General features: G+C 41.4%; 2 protein-coding genes across 4 annotated transcripts in view; both read right to left on the bottom strand.

Moving 5' to 3' along the window:
* The window catches only part of LOC115099811 (cytosolic carboxypeptidase 6-like), a 1627912-nt gene that overhangs the window by 568326 nt on the left and 1041972 nt on the right, over positions 1–17614 (bottom strand). The gene's annotated exons all lie outside the window — the stretch shown is intronic.
* Positions 1–17614, bottom strand: part of BEND5 (BEN domain containing 5) — an 88803-nt gene that overhangs the window by 45725 nt on the left and 25464 nt on the right. For 2 of the 3 annotated variants that reach the window (XM_029618505.1, XM_029618506.1), the window contains one exon: positions 8767–9151. In XM_029618505.1, the coding sequence (XP_029474365.1) occupies positions 8767–9151 (385 nt within the window). Of the gene's footprint in view, positions 1–8766; positions 9152–9977; positions 10112–17614 lie in introns of all 3 variants that reach the window. The other variant, XM_029618504.1, reaches the window with a different exon arrangement.

The raw sequence follows: 17614 nt of genomic DNA, 5'->3' as shown, positions 1-17614 counted from the left end.
TGCTATAATCATACCATTCCTTAAAAAAACCCTACTGGATCCTAACTGGCCTACCAACTATCGTCCCATCTTCCTTCATCATTTTTGCCTCCAAACTACTCGATCATGCTGTTCATCACCGCCGTCTTGATTTTCTTACATCTCAAGCCATTTTTGATCCACTCCAGTCTGCTTTTCGTTCTCTACATTCAACTAAAACAGCCCTTGCCAAAGTTTCCAATGACCTGTTTATGGCTAAAGCTAAAGGTCTTTACTCTGTCCTTATCCTCCTTGACCTGCTACTGCTTTTGACACTGTTGATCACAAACTACTCCTAGATACTCTGTCCTTGCTTGGATTTCAGGACTCTGTCCTGTCTTGATTCTCTTCTTACCTCTCCCATCGCACTTTTAGCATTTCCCCAGTTTGGACATTTAAAACCTTAATAACCCTCTTCCAGTGGTGGTGCTCTCTCCTTATTTGCCCCTGGAAGAGGATATGAGCTCATATCCTGGCAGCCAAAGAAACAGAGGGCTGCCTGTGCCGCGGTGGTGGCAGCAGGGATTCTATGCACAGGGCGGTGCAGAAGCTAGCGCCGACCCTGAATTTACCTTATAAAAAACTAATAAAAAAAACCAAAACACACACCCCCCCCCCTTTTACCTTTACTAACCTGACCCTGAAGAGGGTAACCTGAAGGGGTTATTAAATTTAAGAATACAAAATCTTCCTCGGTGTGCCAAGATTCTGCTACAAAGAATTATCCAATAGCATATTTGATACATATAAAACTTTTTCCTGATTGAGCATTAATATAACCAAGCAATAGTTGAAAACATTCATCATTAGGACCATTATGCTTTTGCTCATTACTAAATTTAGGTGCAGCTAACCAACATTCATATTTCCTAGTCCGAGTACAGTGCTGCTACAGCCCCCACAACACCCTGCCCAGTCACTACTGTAATACAATTCTCCTCCACCGTTAAAATAAAAATAGCACAACAATGACATTTTCACAGTAAAAAATAAAGTTATCTATAATTAAAACAAGCAACCAAAAAGTATAATTAAACATTACATGATCCAAAATAGTTGAAAAATCACAATTATGAACCAATATACTACTGTACCTACTCATGCCCATGAAGAGGCCCACAAAGGCCCTATGGGCTGCTGACAATTGTAAGAAAAAGAGCAGGCTCCACATTTCTCCCAGGGTCCGATGTAATAAAATGCGAGCAAAAAACATGATGCAGTAAGCTAACATATTGTGAGTTAAAAAAAAAGTACTCTAACAGAAAAATGTGCACAGAAGACATGCTTAACACTCATAAAATGTTAAGTTTTTGAAGTCTTAGTTTTTGAAGTCTTCACTCCTATAGAAATAACCGCCAGTTCTTATTTACTTAACCCTATTCTGTAGACGTAAACTTTTCTTGAAGACTGTAATCTGTAAACACCTGTATTTATTATAAGAACTTGTATTTACTATTTATATTTATTATTTAGCTATTAACATTGTTCTATTACCACTTGGTACTATTTCTCTCCTTCACCTCTAACTCTAAGTTCCTACTAAGTTAGCCATGTTATTTATACCCAATTGTTGGATGTAATTGTATATTTGTTTAATTGTTCAATCTGTTTGATGTAATTTTCTGTTCCTTGTTCCGTGTAAACCGAAGTGGTATGCACTAGTGCATGAACTCCGGTATATAAAAGCCTTTAAATAAATAAATAAATAAAATAAAATACAAATTGATATGCATAAAACATGTTTTATGCATAGAAAACTTTATTTGTACATAAAATCCCCCTCACCACAATCTTTGGGTTCAGCACCATAGACTAAATTTATCCTGAGTAACTTTAATCCAGCTCTAACTAAGGGTTACATTTCCAGCATTCAGAATCCATGACTAAGCTTACATGCCTGTGTGTATCAGGAATTACACGCCTTCATTAGCATGGGATTTAAATTTATTTTTATATACCGACAACCGTTTGCACATTGTGTCGGTTTACAGATAACTAAAAACTTTTTGGCAGTGTCAATATAAAGAACTTTTTGGCAGAGCCATTACATAGAACAGTAAACGATGCATACAAGAGAAAAAACATGAACAAATGGAAACTGGGTAACTATTTACAGGGAACGACGGTTCCTCAACTGGGGGCGGAAGAGGGAAAAATCGACAGGAGCACATTGTAAAGATAATACAAGGAGCACATTGTGAGGATAATACATCGAGAACACTGAAAACAGCTCACGAGGTAATCGGGGAGAAGGTTATTGTGAGAAAAGGTAAAACAGGAGCACATTGTAAAGGGTGATGCAGGGAATGCATTATACACAGCTTAGAGGGTCATCAGGAAGATGGTTGTTGAGGGAAGGGTAGGCCTGTAAGAATAGCCAGGTTTTTAGCTTAATTTGGGTGTAGATGTTTCAGTGCGCAATTCTGGGGGCATAGAGTTCCAAAGGGTAGGGCCGGCCAGGGAAAAGGCTCTGTTCATAGTGGAAATAAGTTTCATGGATTTGATAGAGGGGGTGCGGAGTGTCCCTTGGAGGGCCGTACGAGTAGGTCTAGTGGATGTGCGGATAAGCAGTGGGGGGGTTGATCCAGTCCGTGTTTTCATTGATGATGCTTTTATGAATAAGGGAGAGAACTTTGAAAAGGATACGAGACTGTATTGGTAGCCAGTGAAGATCGAAGGGTGGGTGTGATGTGGTCATGTTTTCTGGAGTTAGTAAGGATACGTGCTGAGGAGTTCTGTAGGAGTTGCAACGGTTTAATGTGAGTAGCAGGGAGACCAACTCCTCCATTTAAATGGACCAACTCCTCCATTTAAATGGAGTAGTTCCTCTAATCCACGCATAAAAAGATGTGTGCCGGTAAAACTGAGCACAGCCTAGCGCACCATATTACATTGGGGCCATAATTGGGCCTCCTACTGCAGTGAAGTGCCACTTAAAAATGCAAAGAAAAAACAGATTTAAAAATTTCAAGATGAGCATGCTGCACCTGCAGCAGCATGGCCCTTCACATCTGAGATCAAAGCTAAGAACTGGAAGCAGCTGTGAGGACGACTCACATCAAACTCCCCAAACCGAGGTAATCCACCCACACCACCCATTGGAGGAGTAGAACAGAATGCAAACTTGGGATGTCATTTCCCTTGGGCTGGAATAAGTTAATAAAAGGCTAATCAGTGTTTGCCCAGGTCAGTTAACATTAGCTGGGAAAATAAAACATCTAATGTTAGGAATTCTGTTTATTGTAAGAATGCATAATAGTAGATATGTAAAACAAGCAATAAATCAAATATATCTTATCTAATATACTTTTTAGTTAATTTCAAATAAAGTGACACAGTAAGGTTAGTTATTCAAGAACTGTATCATTTTTGTGTCACTTTCTCTTGGCAGTTATCATAAGAACATAAGTCTTGCTATACTAGGTCAGACAAAAGGTCCATCAACACCAATATGCTGTTTCCAACAGTGGCCAATCCAGGTCACAAGTACCTGGCAGGATCCCAAGGGATAGATAGATTCCAAGCTGCTTATCCCAAGAATAAACTAACTCTACCTTAATAATGGTTAATGGACTTTTCCTCCAGGAACTTGTCCAAACCTTTTTTTTAAACGCAGCTACACTATTAGCTTTCACCACATCTTCTGGCAACAAATTCCAGAACTTAATTATACATTGAGCAAAAACAATATTTTCTCTTATTAGTTTTAAATGTATCACCTAATAACTTCATTGTGTGTCCCCTGGTCTTTGTACTTTCTGAAAGAGCAAACATTCCATTCATTATTTTATAAACCTCTATCATAGCTCTCCTCAGTCATCTCCTCTCCAAGCTTAAGAGTCCTAACCTCTTTAGTTTTTCCTCTTTGGGGAATCGTTCCATCCTCTTTATCATTTTGGTCACCCTTCTCTGTGCCTTTTCTAATTCTGCTACATCTTTTTTGAGATGTGGTCACCAGAACTGAACACAATACTCAAGATGAAGTCGCACCATGGAGCAATAAAGATGTATTATGATATTCTCTGTTTTATTCTCCATTCCTTTCCTAATAATCCCTAGCATTCTATTTGCTTTTTTGCCTGCCACAAAACACCGAGCAGAGGATTTCAGCGTATTATCCATGACGACACCCAGATCCTTTTCCTGAATGGTGACTCCTTATGTGGAACCTTACATTTTGTAGCTATAATTTGGGTTACTCTTCCCCAAGTGCATTACTTTGCACTTGTCCACATTAAATTTCTTTTGCCATTTGTATTCCCAGTCTCCCAGTTTTGCAATATTATCTTGCAATGTCTCACAAACCTCTTGCGATTTAACAACTTTGAAAAATTTTGTGTCATTGGCAAATTTGATCACCTCACCACTACTTGTTCCCATTTCCAGGTCATTTATAAATATATTAAAAAGCAGAGATCCCAGAACAGATCCCTGGGGCAATCCACCTATTCACCTTTTTCAATTGGGAAAATTTACCATTTAAACCTACTCTCTAGGTCTACTTTCTATCTTTTAACCAGATGGCAATCCACAAAATGACTCTGCCTCCTATCCCATGACACTTTAATTTCCTAAGAAGTCTCTCGTGAAGGACTTTGTCAAAGGCTTTCTGGAAATTCAGATACACTATAATCAACTGGCTCACCTTTATCCACATGTTTATTTACACCCTCAAAAAATGTATCAAATTTAGAGAAGCAAGACTTCCTTGGCTAAATCCATGTTGGCTTTGTCCTATTAAATTATGCTTATGTGTATGTTCAGTGATTTTTGTTCTTTACAATAATTTCTACCATTTTGCCTGGCACAGACGTCAGACTCACTGGTCTGTAGTGTCCTGGATCACCCCTTGATCCCTTTTTAAAAACTGGCGTTACATGGACAACCTTCAGTCTTCAGGTACCATAGCATAGATAATGTTGCTGATAGTTCACAAATTTCCAATAGTAGGTCTGCAGTTTCATTTCTCAGTTCCCATGTAAGCGGGGCTGATATGGGAGAAATATATAAAATCACTTGCTTAAAAAGTATCCCTGGATTGGGAAGTGCCCAACCATATGGAGGACCTTGCTTTGATGCCCTCTGCTCACCGGGTCAGCTGGGGAGGCTGCAGTGCCTGCAGTCACAATCCCAGTTCCTTGCACAAGGAGCCCTGGTGCTTGGCCCCTAAGTGAGAGCTGCTTTGACAATGACTGGGGCTTAAGTGAATTGGGAGGGGATGTAAAATGGAAGAAAAATCCCCAAGTATTTGCAGAGGAAGGCTCATGGCGCTGGATCGCAGCACCGTCGCCCAACTGAACTGGAAACCCCAAAAGGAGCAGGAGGAAACTGCCAGGCCAAAAAGGAAAGAATCCTTGTACTTGTGAATGGGAATGTGCCTTAAGTATACTGTCAGAAAGCAGAGCTTTTATTAGGAAAGTAATTTCCCAAATGGCAGTCAAAACATTTTGTAAAATGTAAGGCACGTTTATCTTTTCACTTGGGATGTCTTTTCAGTCTTTAGTAGCTAATTATAAAAGCTTCCAATTCGTTGTTTATCTTAAATGCAGTAATGCTAAGGGAAAAAAACTCAAAATTAAATGTTAATATATTAAAGCAGTGCACAGTTAATCCTACAAGAAGTTATACAACACCCACTCACTCACTTCTGAGGGAAGAGAACAGCACTCTTAAGTGGTATTCTGTTTTATTTCAATTGTAATTGAACCAGAAAACAATACTAAGCTTCTCAGCACTGCAACACTGATCCAAGGCATGTGCTCTGATCAGAGAAATGATGAAATGCCAAAGGAGTTTTAAAGCAGCAACATGGCTGAAATAATTTTCTGCCGTTTTTAATTGCTTGTAGCCGGTGTACAATGCTCTTGAAGGACAGATATGCACCTTATTAAATAGCACAGGATCAAGTAATAGAAGATTTGGTCTGGCAAGGTTTCATATCCCCTACTTTGCAGATGTCTATAAACCAGTAATCCACGGGCTACTCTATGAAACAATACTGCAAGAACGCTTCTAAAGTTAAACACCATACACCCCTAGCAAAACACTTCAAAGCAGGAGTCCATGAAAGCTAATACAATGAGTTATTTGTTTAGTGCTATATCATTTGCAATTCACATTTAAAATGTGTTTAGATGAACAGAAACGCACTACAGTATCTAAAATACTTATTTTACGGAGCTAGACTACAAAGTTGCAGTCGTAAACCATGCTCATTATTTGGGCATTCAGTCACATTAACAGATTGACAGGCCGATATAGTACACTAACCCGCTACTGGACGCGCGTTTTCCCTTACCCCTTATTCAGTAAGGGGCCGAAAACGCGTGTCCAATCCGCTGAACCTAATAGCGCCCGCAACATGCAAATGCATGTTGATGGCCCTATTAGGTATTCCTGCGTGATTCAGAAAACTAAATGTGCAGCCAAGCCACACATTTTGTTTTCAGAAATTAGCACCTACCCAAAAGGTAGGCTAAATTTCTTCGGCCACTGGGAAAGTGCACAGAAAAGCAGTAAAAACTGCTTTTCTGTGCACCGACGCCAGCAAAAAATTGAGCGTCGGCTGTCAAACTCGCTGACAGCCGACGCTCCGGTCCAAAAGGAGGCGCTAGGGACGTGCTAGAGTGGCCTGTGCGCGCACCGGGAGAGCGGGCGTTTGCCTGCTCTCCTGCGGACTTTACTGTATCAGCCCGTGAGGTAGTAATAATTCAAACCAAAGAAACTAAGTAAAAAATGACAAAGCGCATAATTATGCTAGCCTCAGCTGGATACTGCAGAGTACGCTATGAAATTCTAAAACATTTCTACTGGCTCCAGTCTTCAAACCTATCGACTCCTTTTGAACAATGTTTTGTTTTTTAATGTAGAAACCTGACCATTAGCCACAAGACCAGATATCTTGATTTCCTATGCGCCTGATACAACCAGCTACAGAGAGCTTACCATTAAGACAGTGCATCAAAACATCCCAAAAAGAAAAAAAAAACATCCAATAATGATGTGCCTCCTGCTATATCAGCTCAGGATAAATGCTCTGCTCCCACCCCCTAACTGGTAAATGCCCATAGCAATCTTTTTTTTTTTTTTTTAAACAAGTCGTTTTGAGTTTCTCAGCATATTGCCATTACTGTTATTGTGCGGGGTCATTTTTATTTGCAACCTTTTAATCACGTTTACACACAGACCTTAACTGATGTGCCATTTGGACAGGATAGTGCTATAAAGCATTACCATTGTTGGTAATGGGTCCAATGTTTGTTCTACAATCATTGCTGAAAAATCATGACTTTGAACCAAAGCAGTCATAAACCCCATATACCATGTCCCTTGTCTCCACCCTCTTCCATTTCATTTCTCTCTGTGAAACACCCATGGAGGTGCCAGGGAATTAAACAAACTATTTATGCCTAATTATGCCACTGCACTATGGACTGTATGTCATAGGCAGGTTCTCACACCTTTTTCGTGTGATTATTTGGTCTTACAGATCACAAAGAGCTTCCCTATCCCAATTATTATAAGAAGATTCAATTGTATTTGTAGTTGTCTATAGCTGCCCGAGTAAATGCTGAAGTCAAATGTAAACATATTCCTTACGACCAAATATTTATCTTCCCATGTTTTCCTTATCACCACAGCAAAATACATTTGAAATTCCCTTGTAATTGTTATCAGTCATCTTCATATGATTCATTCCTTGTTCTGTTCTTTAGTATAATTAGTAGATCACGATTCAAAAGTTCCAATTGTGTTTGAAAAATAGAAATCATCTGAAAAGAGCATAACCTTGTTGAGGCAAAAGCATATGTCCCATCAACACCTTTCATCTCACAGACTCACTTATCTACCCAAAAAAATGAAGCTTAGGACCCATATGTAAACAGCATGCATGTTCCTTAAAGCAACATTACTTCCTACCCACAGCAAAAATTCTAATTTGCAGGGAGTGGAATGGCAGCTTTCCTGAGGAAACACGGAGCACAACATTATTTTCTAAATGGGCCGTTTTAGAAAAATACAAATACAAACACCATTCCAGTTAAACTCATTTGGAATCAACAGAATGGCCAGCAGACGCTCAATTCCCCTCTTCTTTTGCTATGTCCCAATCACCAATTATGCATTTATGAAGAGGCACTTAACTAATGATTGCGACATGCTGAAAAGAAGCAGAAGAGAAAGACAGTGACCCATCAGTTAGTGCCAAGTGTATGAGAAGCCACATTTTTTTTTCTAAAATGGGATATTTTCAGAATAAAAATGTCATGGTGTTACTTTACTGCATTTTCCTATGAGTATGAAGGACTTCAAATGCGTCCTTCAAATCTACGCCTCTAGCAGCACAAATCTAATATTTTGAAAGTTTGGGAGAAGCATAATTACTATTTATAGGCCAACTGTTTTATTTTTATATATATATATATATATATATATATATATATATATATATATATATATATATATATATATATATATATATATATACACACACACACACATACATACATTTAATAGCCAAAGAGTTCAATTCACTTTAGAAACCAGTCTCAGTTCATAAATAAATAAGAGTTGGTAACATAAGATCTTGACTTCTGTTCAAGAATTCCCGCAGTGCTTTTTAAGTAAAACTGATTTACATGCACAGCCATCCTGCCTACTGCCATTCCGATTCTTTTAAGATTTATCAATCATTACTAAAATACAGCACAGTCCATTATAAATTCAAGAAACAGGCTGGGAACTTACCGCTGCCTAGCCTTAAGAGCAGCACGTCCTGAAGTCGCCTGTTTAGATCTCGCAGCTCTTTAACTTCTGACACTAGTGTCCCATACTCTTTCAGTTTTTTGGCTTGCTGTACAAGCTGCCTCCGTGTCCTCTCAAGTTCTTGCTGGAGGTGTCTCATTTCTTCCTGCTGCTGCTGGTAGCTCCTCAGCAGCTCCTCATACACAACCCGAGGAACTACTGCATCATTTATATTGTCAATGATGTTAATGGTTTCAGAGGTCTCCATAAAGGCTTCGTCGGAGCTGCAGTTATTAGTCAGACTCATTCCATTTTGCTTTTCTAGCCGTGCAACAACTGCTTCGATGCTTTTGTGTGTACCCTCATTCTGTTTTCTGCCATCTTGTCTCTGTTGGTGACAACAATGAACATTTTTAAGCTTAACAGTTCATTATATTTATTATATGATTTGTACACTGATTGGGTCAGAAAACCTGACCAGAAAACTCAGATACAACAATTTCACAAGTTTATTGCCATCCCTCTCAGCAACAGCAGTGATTAGAGCATTACAAATGCCAAACAGAGTGGAGGAAGTCTTAAAGGACTCTAATCTCTAAGCTCAGTAATGAATTGTGTTGTATCTTTAAAAAGAGTAACAGGTTAAAGGACTCCATGCTACAGAGGAGGGATTGACAAGGTTTCTTGGCCAAGAAACCAAAAACATGCAATAACATCTTTGGAAACGGTGTGCCGGAAGGGCTAGCAAAATCCTGTTGCCACTGGGCCCAACTTCCGCCTGCACACACACAATTCTGGCACCATGAGCCTTTTCCAAACTCGCAGGCTGGCTGTGATGTCATGCCCTGTGAGACTGGCAAAGCCTGGCCGCAGATCTGGAAAACTGTTTGCAGCACCAGCCAAAACGGGCTCGCATGCCATGCGACTTGTGTGATGGAGGTGGCTGACTCCTGCTACAGAGTCCTAGCCAACAACCTTTGCTCAACACTGGTGCAGGGCTAAACTAAAGCATTCCAAAACCACAAAAGGTTAACAACAAAATAATAATAATAATTCACTACAGCTGCTAGACTTGAAGGAAAGTACAGAAAAGCCTATCAGACTCTCTAAGCAGTACAATACAGTCGGCCTTTAATTCATTGGCAATAAAGCACTGGTAAAAATCCTGATCACTGTCAACCATAACAGCTAAAAAGAAAAAAATGTGTCAATACCTTACTGTGTCTAAGCTCCACTTCTTCTTCCCCATAGTCCTTAAATTCCCCAGTGTCTTCTAAGGGATTGACAGAGAGTTTGGGGATTTTAATTTTTTTCTGTATCACACTGTTTTCAAGATCTGTTTTGTCTTCTAAAATGTATATTGAAAAAACAAACAAACAAACAAAAAAAAAGACACTTGTTATATTGGTAAAAGTGCCTGGAATCAGAAGATGGAATGGCACATTTTAGGCGAGACCAGTTTTTTGTTTGTTTGGTGGGGGGAGGGTTAAAGAATGTTGTTGTTTCCGTCCTCTTCAACGTACTTGTTTGACTAAGTCATCCAGCTCACATGCTTCAAACCCACTTTCACAAATGGCGCAATGGCAATTTGCTGCGGGACGAGAGGACTTCCTCCGCCCACCTCCGGCGTGACGCGGAGTTCTTGCAGCTGCGAAGCCGGGCGCGCGCGCACGCATGTGCGTCTCAAAGCACTGTTGCTGGTGGCACGACGAGGACAGCACGCGTGCCAAGATCTGTGGGCAGAAAGCTAAAGAGGGACCCAAAGGAAAGGAAGGGAAAGGTAAATAAAAGAAAGAAAGAAGACAGCGAGAAAAAGGGAAAGGAAGCAGGATTGGTAACACTGAATTGGAACTTTTCGGCATCAGTTTTTATTCTGTCTATATTAGGGGAGCGAGAGGAAGGCTTTTGACTCTTTGCTATCCCCATTTCTTGAGCCTTTTTTTAATTTCTTCCCTTCATCCAGCTGTGGTATTGCTCCTTGGGTTAAGGTGCAAACCCAGGTTGGGTTGTAGTGGTGGCTCTTCTCAGCCCAGACTGCAGCACTTGATGGCATCCATTTGTCTTTCTGTGCCAAATTTGAAGCACTCGGACAACTGGGGATTACCTAGCCCTCACACACTTTATGTGCACACATCTGAACTAATTTACAATGAACCAAGGGGGAAAACAAAAAAGGATACAATCTAGGATGAAATAAGATAGAGAACTGAGAAAAAAGATAAGGTGGGCAAAGCAGGAAAAACAGAGGATGAGTTATTAAGGAAGACATGACAAAGGGAAAATGGGATTCTTTGCAGGCTGTGATAAATTTTTATTCAACAATATTGTACTATGTGACTTTCTGAGATCATGTATTGCCTTTGTTCAAACAATCATTTTAACCTATAAAACAAACCATTTTTTTTTTTTAATGATGCCACACATCTGTAAAAATAAAAAAAGGCTCTTGAGTTACAATTGCCTCTACACTGACTCCCTGTCAAGTTGAGGATCATTCATAAGCTCTCACAGTCAAATGCATATATCTCGCCTCCCCATCCGCAGACCGCAGTATCTAAGCTCTTTCCTTCAATGCTACAAACCTAAAGACACCCTTTGTGACCTTGGCTTGTCTCTTACTCTGTCTCCCACCTACCAATCAAGCACCCTCCTATTTCTATTTATTCTCACTGCTAGCCTCTTCACTTTGGAATGAACTCCACCACGATATCCAAAATGCAGCCTCCTTATCTACCTTCCAGTCCAAAATAAAAGCTCGCCTCTTTCATCTCGCCTACTAACTCGTAAAAATAAAGTATATATGATTCAAGGCAAGGAATACAATACCTTTGTACTACAACTTGAGTGTCATTTTTACAACTTCTTGTACAGTGCTCTAGACAGGGCATAATAATATGTAATCATGTTCACTCTTCAGATGTGTGTGCTATATTCCTACTTTGCATAAAATTCTGATGAGATCTGCATAGCAGCACCCGATTTTGTTTAGACTCATAATGAAGAATACGGCTAAAGAGGAATTTTTACAAATTTTGAAACCCTACTTTCTCATCAGAACCAAAATACAGATATGCTAGTAGTATTATTTTAAAAGGGAATATAAATATGACATATCTGCAGGATAGGGATTACAAAATGTTATATAGCAAGCATTTGTATTTCTTGAAATTTGAGGATCTACTACTTATTTTGTTTTCCAGGTCAATAAACCCTCTCCAGGCCCTCTTATACCCTTAATGGTTGTCTCTCTCTTTCCTTTCTTTTTCTTCAATTCCCAAGTTTGATCTCCTTGTTAAATGTAACTTTGCCTCCTCTGATTGCTCTATAGTTAAATGGTTGTTAAGAGTGTTATTCCCAAGTTCCATGTAAACCGATTTGATATGACAATAGTCATGAAGGTCGGTATATAAAAGAATTAAATAAAAAAATAAAATAAACAAGATGTATTTTGCCTTTGTAAGTTCCATCATGTGAAGCTTTTGAGTTAGAGGATTCATACATGTGTATGGAGGAATTTAAGCATACCTCTTAATTTCCTTTCCTCGAGTCCTACTACACCAGTCCGGACAAGTGGATTCTACTCTGCCACGCCCCCCCCCAAGCTGATGGAGACAGAAAACATGCTTTTTTCTCTGTAACATCACTGGATAAAGGGAAATGCAGTCTGGGTTCTTGCCAGTAACCTTCTGTCAAAACAAGCGAGTGAGCCTCTAAACCAATAGTATCTTTACTCTTACCAGAGAAGATAACCTCTACCAGTATCCCTGAGGCAGCAGAAGAGAGGCAAGAAATAGGAAGCACAACAAATGACACAGAATGAGTCTAGCTGCTTCCCTAAAGAGAGGACTACATGACCTATGCTCCTGAAGGATAGGTAAGGAGAGAAAGAGAGAGAGAGGTGTGTGTGCAACTGTTGTATTCCAGATGGGTCCTGGACTGGTCTAGCAGGACTCAAGGAAAGGAAATAACTAAATTCTCCTTCCTTATCATCCTGCTAGATCAGTCCAGGCAAGTGAGAATTACTCTAAAAAAAACAAAAAAAAACCAAAACACAAAAAAAAACTTAGCCTAGCCCAGGCAAGAGGACGACAGAGCTATTCCAAGAATGCATGCCTCAAATGCAGCATGTGCCTTGGCGTGTATATTCAGTCTACAACGATAACCACATGGCTGCTTTACAGATATCCTCTGGAGCCTCTGCAATGGAGTTTGCCCACGATGATACCTGGTTACTCATGAAATGAGCACAGAGTGCCACAGGCGCCTGTATGCCGTTCAGCAAGTATGCCAATGCAATCACTTCCTTGATCCATCTCGCCAAAGTAGCTTTGTAAGCTGCTTTGCCTCTGCGAGGACCACCAAACAGTATGAATAGCCTGTCCATTTTCTGGAAGGGATTTATACCTTCAGATATCTGAGAAGCATGTGTCTGAATCTAAAATATGGAGACTGCTCTCTTTACTGTGACATTTGCACACTTGGAAGACAATGTAGGCCGATTCAAATAAAAGAGCATCATCACTTTTGGGAGAAGGGGAAGAAATTATCAAAAGGTAACGACTTCAATGGAGAACACCAGGTAGGGGGGTCTCTGCAAAATAAGGCCTGCAATTCTGAAATACACTTGGTGGAGCAGATGGCCACCAGAACAAACCTCTTTAAGGAAACACCCTTTAGAGAAGCTTATGTTACAGAGTAAAAGGGTGAACTTACCAGTGCACTGAGGAACCAAGGACTGAAATGGAGGGGGGGATACACTTGACCTCTCAGAAGAAGCACAGCAATAGAGCCACCTTTGTAGCAGGAAATGGCTGCAACCTGCACCTGTAGGATAACTGAGCACTAGCCCCTTGTTTAGGCATCTCTGAAAGAAGGCAGGATAGCTGCAATGTCTGCCCTATAGTGAAACAAACAGCTCCTCACAAAAGCTTTCAAAGAGGTACCATACCTGAACATACACCAAGGAAGCTGAATTCTTACAGGCCCTTAGCATCATTGCAATAACTAAAAGAGAATAGTCCTTACTGCACATGAAAGTCCTCTCAAGGGCCAGGCCATAGGACCAAAATGGTGATGGGTTCGCCACTGGAACTGGGTCTTGCAATAATAGGTCATGTCTGTTGGGTAACCAAATACCAGTCTTATCAGGTCTGCATACCAAGGTATTTTGGCCAATCCAGAGCTTTCAGTATCACCATGGACTAGTAGTCACCTATCCTTTTTACAGTCCTGCTTATGAGGGGGTCAAGGCAGGAAGTCAAAGAAGCTGATCCTTTGGCCACAGCAGAATCAAGGCATCTATTCTGATGATTGAAAAACTCAATGACCTTGGACTTTATGGACCCAATGCAACCCACATGAAGGGAACACACTCCATTAGTCCATTATTAACTAGAAATTCTTCCAGCTGAGTTCCCACTTCCCAAGGTCCAGAATGTTTGTACTGTGAAAGTTGGCCCAAACATATTTAACTCCCATGATGTGAGCTGTGGAAAAGTAAGCCAAATTCTTCTCCACTTACTGGAACAACAGACTTGTCTTCTGGACCAGCAAGTGGCCCCTTGCTTATTCACATAGGAAACTGCTCTAACTTTGTACAACAGTAGTCAAAACTGATCTATCCTTCACTAATGGAAAGAACTGTACCATGGCTAGCCTGGTAGCCTGCTAATGGACTAGGAGGCTTCCTTTTTGGTTCAGAGGCCCCGAGTCACCAGAGTGTTACAGTGAGCCACCTCGCCCCCAAACCATTGCACTTACATCTGAGGTTAGTACAATCCAAGAGAGAAACTCCAAATCTATTCCTTTCAACAAATTCGAGGGTACTACCCACCACATCAGAATGGCCCTTACTGGGAGTAGCACAGTTCGACAATTTTCATAGTTCTGAGACTTGAAAGACCAAAAAGGACAGCAAAACTTTTGTAGAAGATGCATGTGAGGCTAAGCCTGGCCCATGGAACTAAGTCCAAGGTGGCTGCCATAGCCCCAAGGGTTGGAGACAGCACCCAAAATGCGAGACTCTGAAACTGAAAAGCTCGCATTTGCACCACTATTTTGTCAACCATTTTATTTTTTCTAGGGGGGGGGGGGGGGGAAGAGGGAATGTTAGGAAGACATCCTATTTTCTTATTGAACCAGGCTACCAAGAACTCTAAGGATTAGGAAGGGCTTAGCCTGCTCTTTGAAGAGTTTGCCACCCAACACAGGCCTTCCAAGTTCTGGACAACTCTGGCAGATTCCAACTGGTTGAACTGGAATGATATGACCCTGATGAAACAATTGTCTAGGTAAGGATGCATAATGATGCCTTTCCTATGGAGGGCCACCACAACCTTGGTGAAGGTCCTTGGGGCTGTAGCAAGTTAAAATGGCAGAGCCTTGAACTGAAAATCTCTGGTAAACTCCCCTTTCCTTACTGCCACTATAACAGCCACAAAGAATCTCTATTCTAAATCGGGGAAACCAAAAACACTTGTTAACCCCTTTCAAGTCCAAGACATGGCAAAAACAAACCATCCTTATTTAGGACCACAAAATAAATGTACTAGCTTCCTGGTCCTGGGCATCAATTGGGACCAAAATCATGGCTTACAATCTTAAGTTTTTCCAGGGTAGCTCTTACCGCTTTTCTACTGGTGCTCAATGAACGAGGGAAATCATAAATGCATCGGCCATGGGGATTGCAAGCTCCAGGGACTATTCCTTCTGCACATCACCACAAACTCCAGGGCAAATACATCCTGGGGGAGGAAACTTCATCCCTGGGGAACTCCTGGGTGCCATCCCCCTCAGGGAAGAGGGTTGGAGATCCCTGTTCCACTGAGGCAGAGATCTAAGCGGGCACAGATGAAGATGTCTGACGATGAGGGAATTGGAAGCTGCCAACATCCCCTTCCACCAGGAAGCAATTCCCTGCCACTCCTGTGGTTGCTTGCTTCCCTTGGCCTACAAGATGGAGGAGCCTGAAGAGCCAAGACTGAATCTGCGAGAGGAGGCCCCATTATCAGTGTCCCACGTGGGGCAGAATGAGTCCGCCAAGCAAGGACCATGCTTCACCAGCAACACATTTCCGGCCTTAAGTTAATCTCCCCCTTTGTTTTTTGTTTTTTTTTTTAAATGGAGTCGGAGGCAGGCATTATTCAAGTCACTTCCCCCCACCCCCACCCCGATGTAAGTTGAGGTTGCTCTGCAGCCCTCACTCTTTCAGAAGTGACTGGGGCCCACAGATGCTAACCAAGGACGGGAGAAGGAAAGCGTACAAGAGAAAGAGGGAGAAAGAACAGGGGAGGGGGAACTCCCAAAGGTCCATTAAAGGGGGGGATCATTTGCCTCTCCAACCCCTGAGGGCTCAAACAGGACAAAATGCCTGGGAGCCACCTATGAGGGGCGATCAACTAGGAACACTAAGGAACCTGGAATCAGCCCAAAGGCCCTAGGAAATAAAATTGCTCAACAGGAAGACTCAGCCCAAAGAAGTGCTATTGCCAAATGAACAGTCCAGCCTCTGCTCATCTAGACCAAGGCATGTTGGCAGGCAGCGGGGGTGAGGGGAAGAGTAGAACCCATTTGCAGGATAAGGAAAAATAAATTTCTATTTCTATTACCATGACCAAACTCTTTTACTAAACTTTAACCTGCCTAGAATTGCGGAAAGAGCGGGCTATACGTTTTTGGGGTTTTTTTTTTAATAGTAAATAAAATAAACTAAAATTTTTACCGGTACGGATTTCAAATTCTTTCAGCATTAATATGCAAGCTCATAAATGATGTATCTCTAACTCTTTTCCTACACTATTCCAGTGTTTCTCAACTGATGTACCATCAAATCTGACCAGGTGAGCCATGAAATTAATCACCTCTGACTGATGCTCAGAATTTTGTCAACATCTGGGCTCTGTTCTCAGCACCTTGCAGCAACAAGAGACACCAGCAGTGGTTCTTAAACATGAAGAAGCTCCTTTCTGAAACCATTCAACCTCATTTTCCTGGCTGCAGCCTGAGCCCCAGAGAGTGGTAATTAATAGGCAACAGGGCATGGAGAGTAAGGTGCACTTTGAGCATCAACAATGCCCACATCACATCCTCACCTTCCCTTCCTTTAGTCCATCCAGCCTCTGTCTTATCCCCAAAGCTGAGTGAGAAAAAGAGAGAGTGTGCATCAAACACTGGATGTGATTTGCACGTGCAGCAAAATACTGCAGTCTTTACCAATCTTTTCAAGCCCAAGGTACACAGACATTAACAACTGTTGTACATCACACCAACTTCCATGAACTTGTTGCAACGAGCAGCAGTACTGCAGGAGCTCTGGCAGCCACATGCAACAGCCAAGATAAGAGAACTGCCTGAGCTTTGCCTGTATCACACAGACTTCTCCCTTCTCCTTCATTTGTATATAGAGGGAACTGGCCAATTGCAATGAGCTCATGTGTGTTTCTGCTTCCTCTTTCCTTTTGTTTTAAAATCTGGAAGAGACACTGGTGGGGTTTTCAGTGCTTCCCTAGCTCTTGTTTTGACCAGCTGAGTCCTCTCCATATCTGCAATGCCTACTCCAGAGAAACTGGTGTGCCACATAATCTTCAGGCCAATCCAATAAATCTGCTTGGAAAACAGGCACTCAGTGCCGAGCGCCCACTTTCCTAACACCTGCCCAGCCACCACTCCTGGGCGTGTGATTGAATATTTAAATGAGGGGGTCATGCTAAAGAGGAGGCACTAGGGACAAATGTGCACCCAGGAGAGGTGGCCGTCAGCGGGTTAGGAAAATGGACGCTCAATTTTATGTGCACAGACACGTTAACTGAGCATCCCGTTTCCTAACCTGACCACCAGCACATTTTATTTTTTT

Source organism: Rhinatrema bivittatum, chromosome 10 (assembly GCF_901001135.1).
Source record: "Rhinatrema bivittatum chromosome 10, aRhiBiv1.1, whole genome shotgun sequence".
In the NCBI taxonomy this organism is placed as follows: Eukaryota; Metazoa; Chordata; class Amphibia; order Gymnophiona; family Rhinatrematidae; genus Rhinatrema; species Rhinatrema bivittatum.
This window is presented reverse-complemented; position numbering and strand designations above follow the sequence as displayed.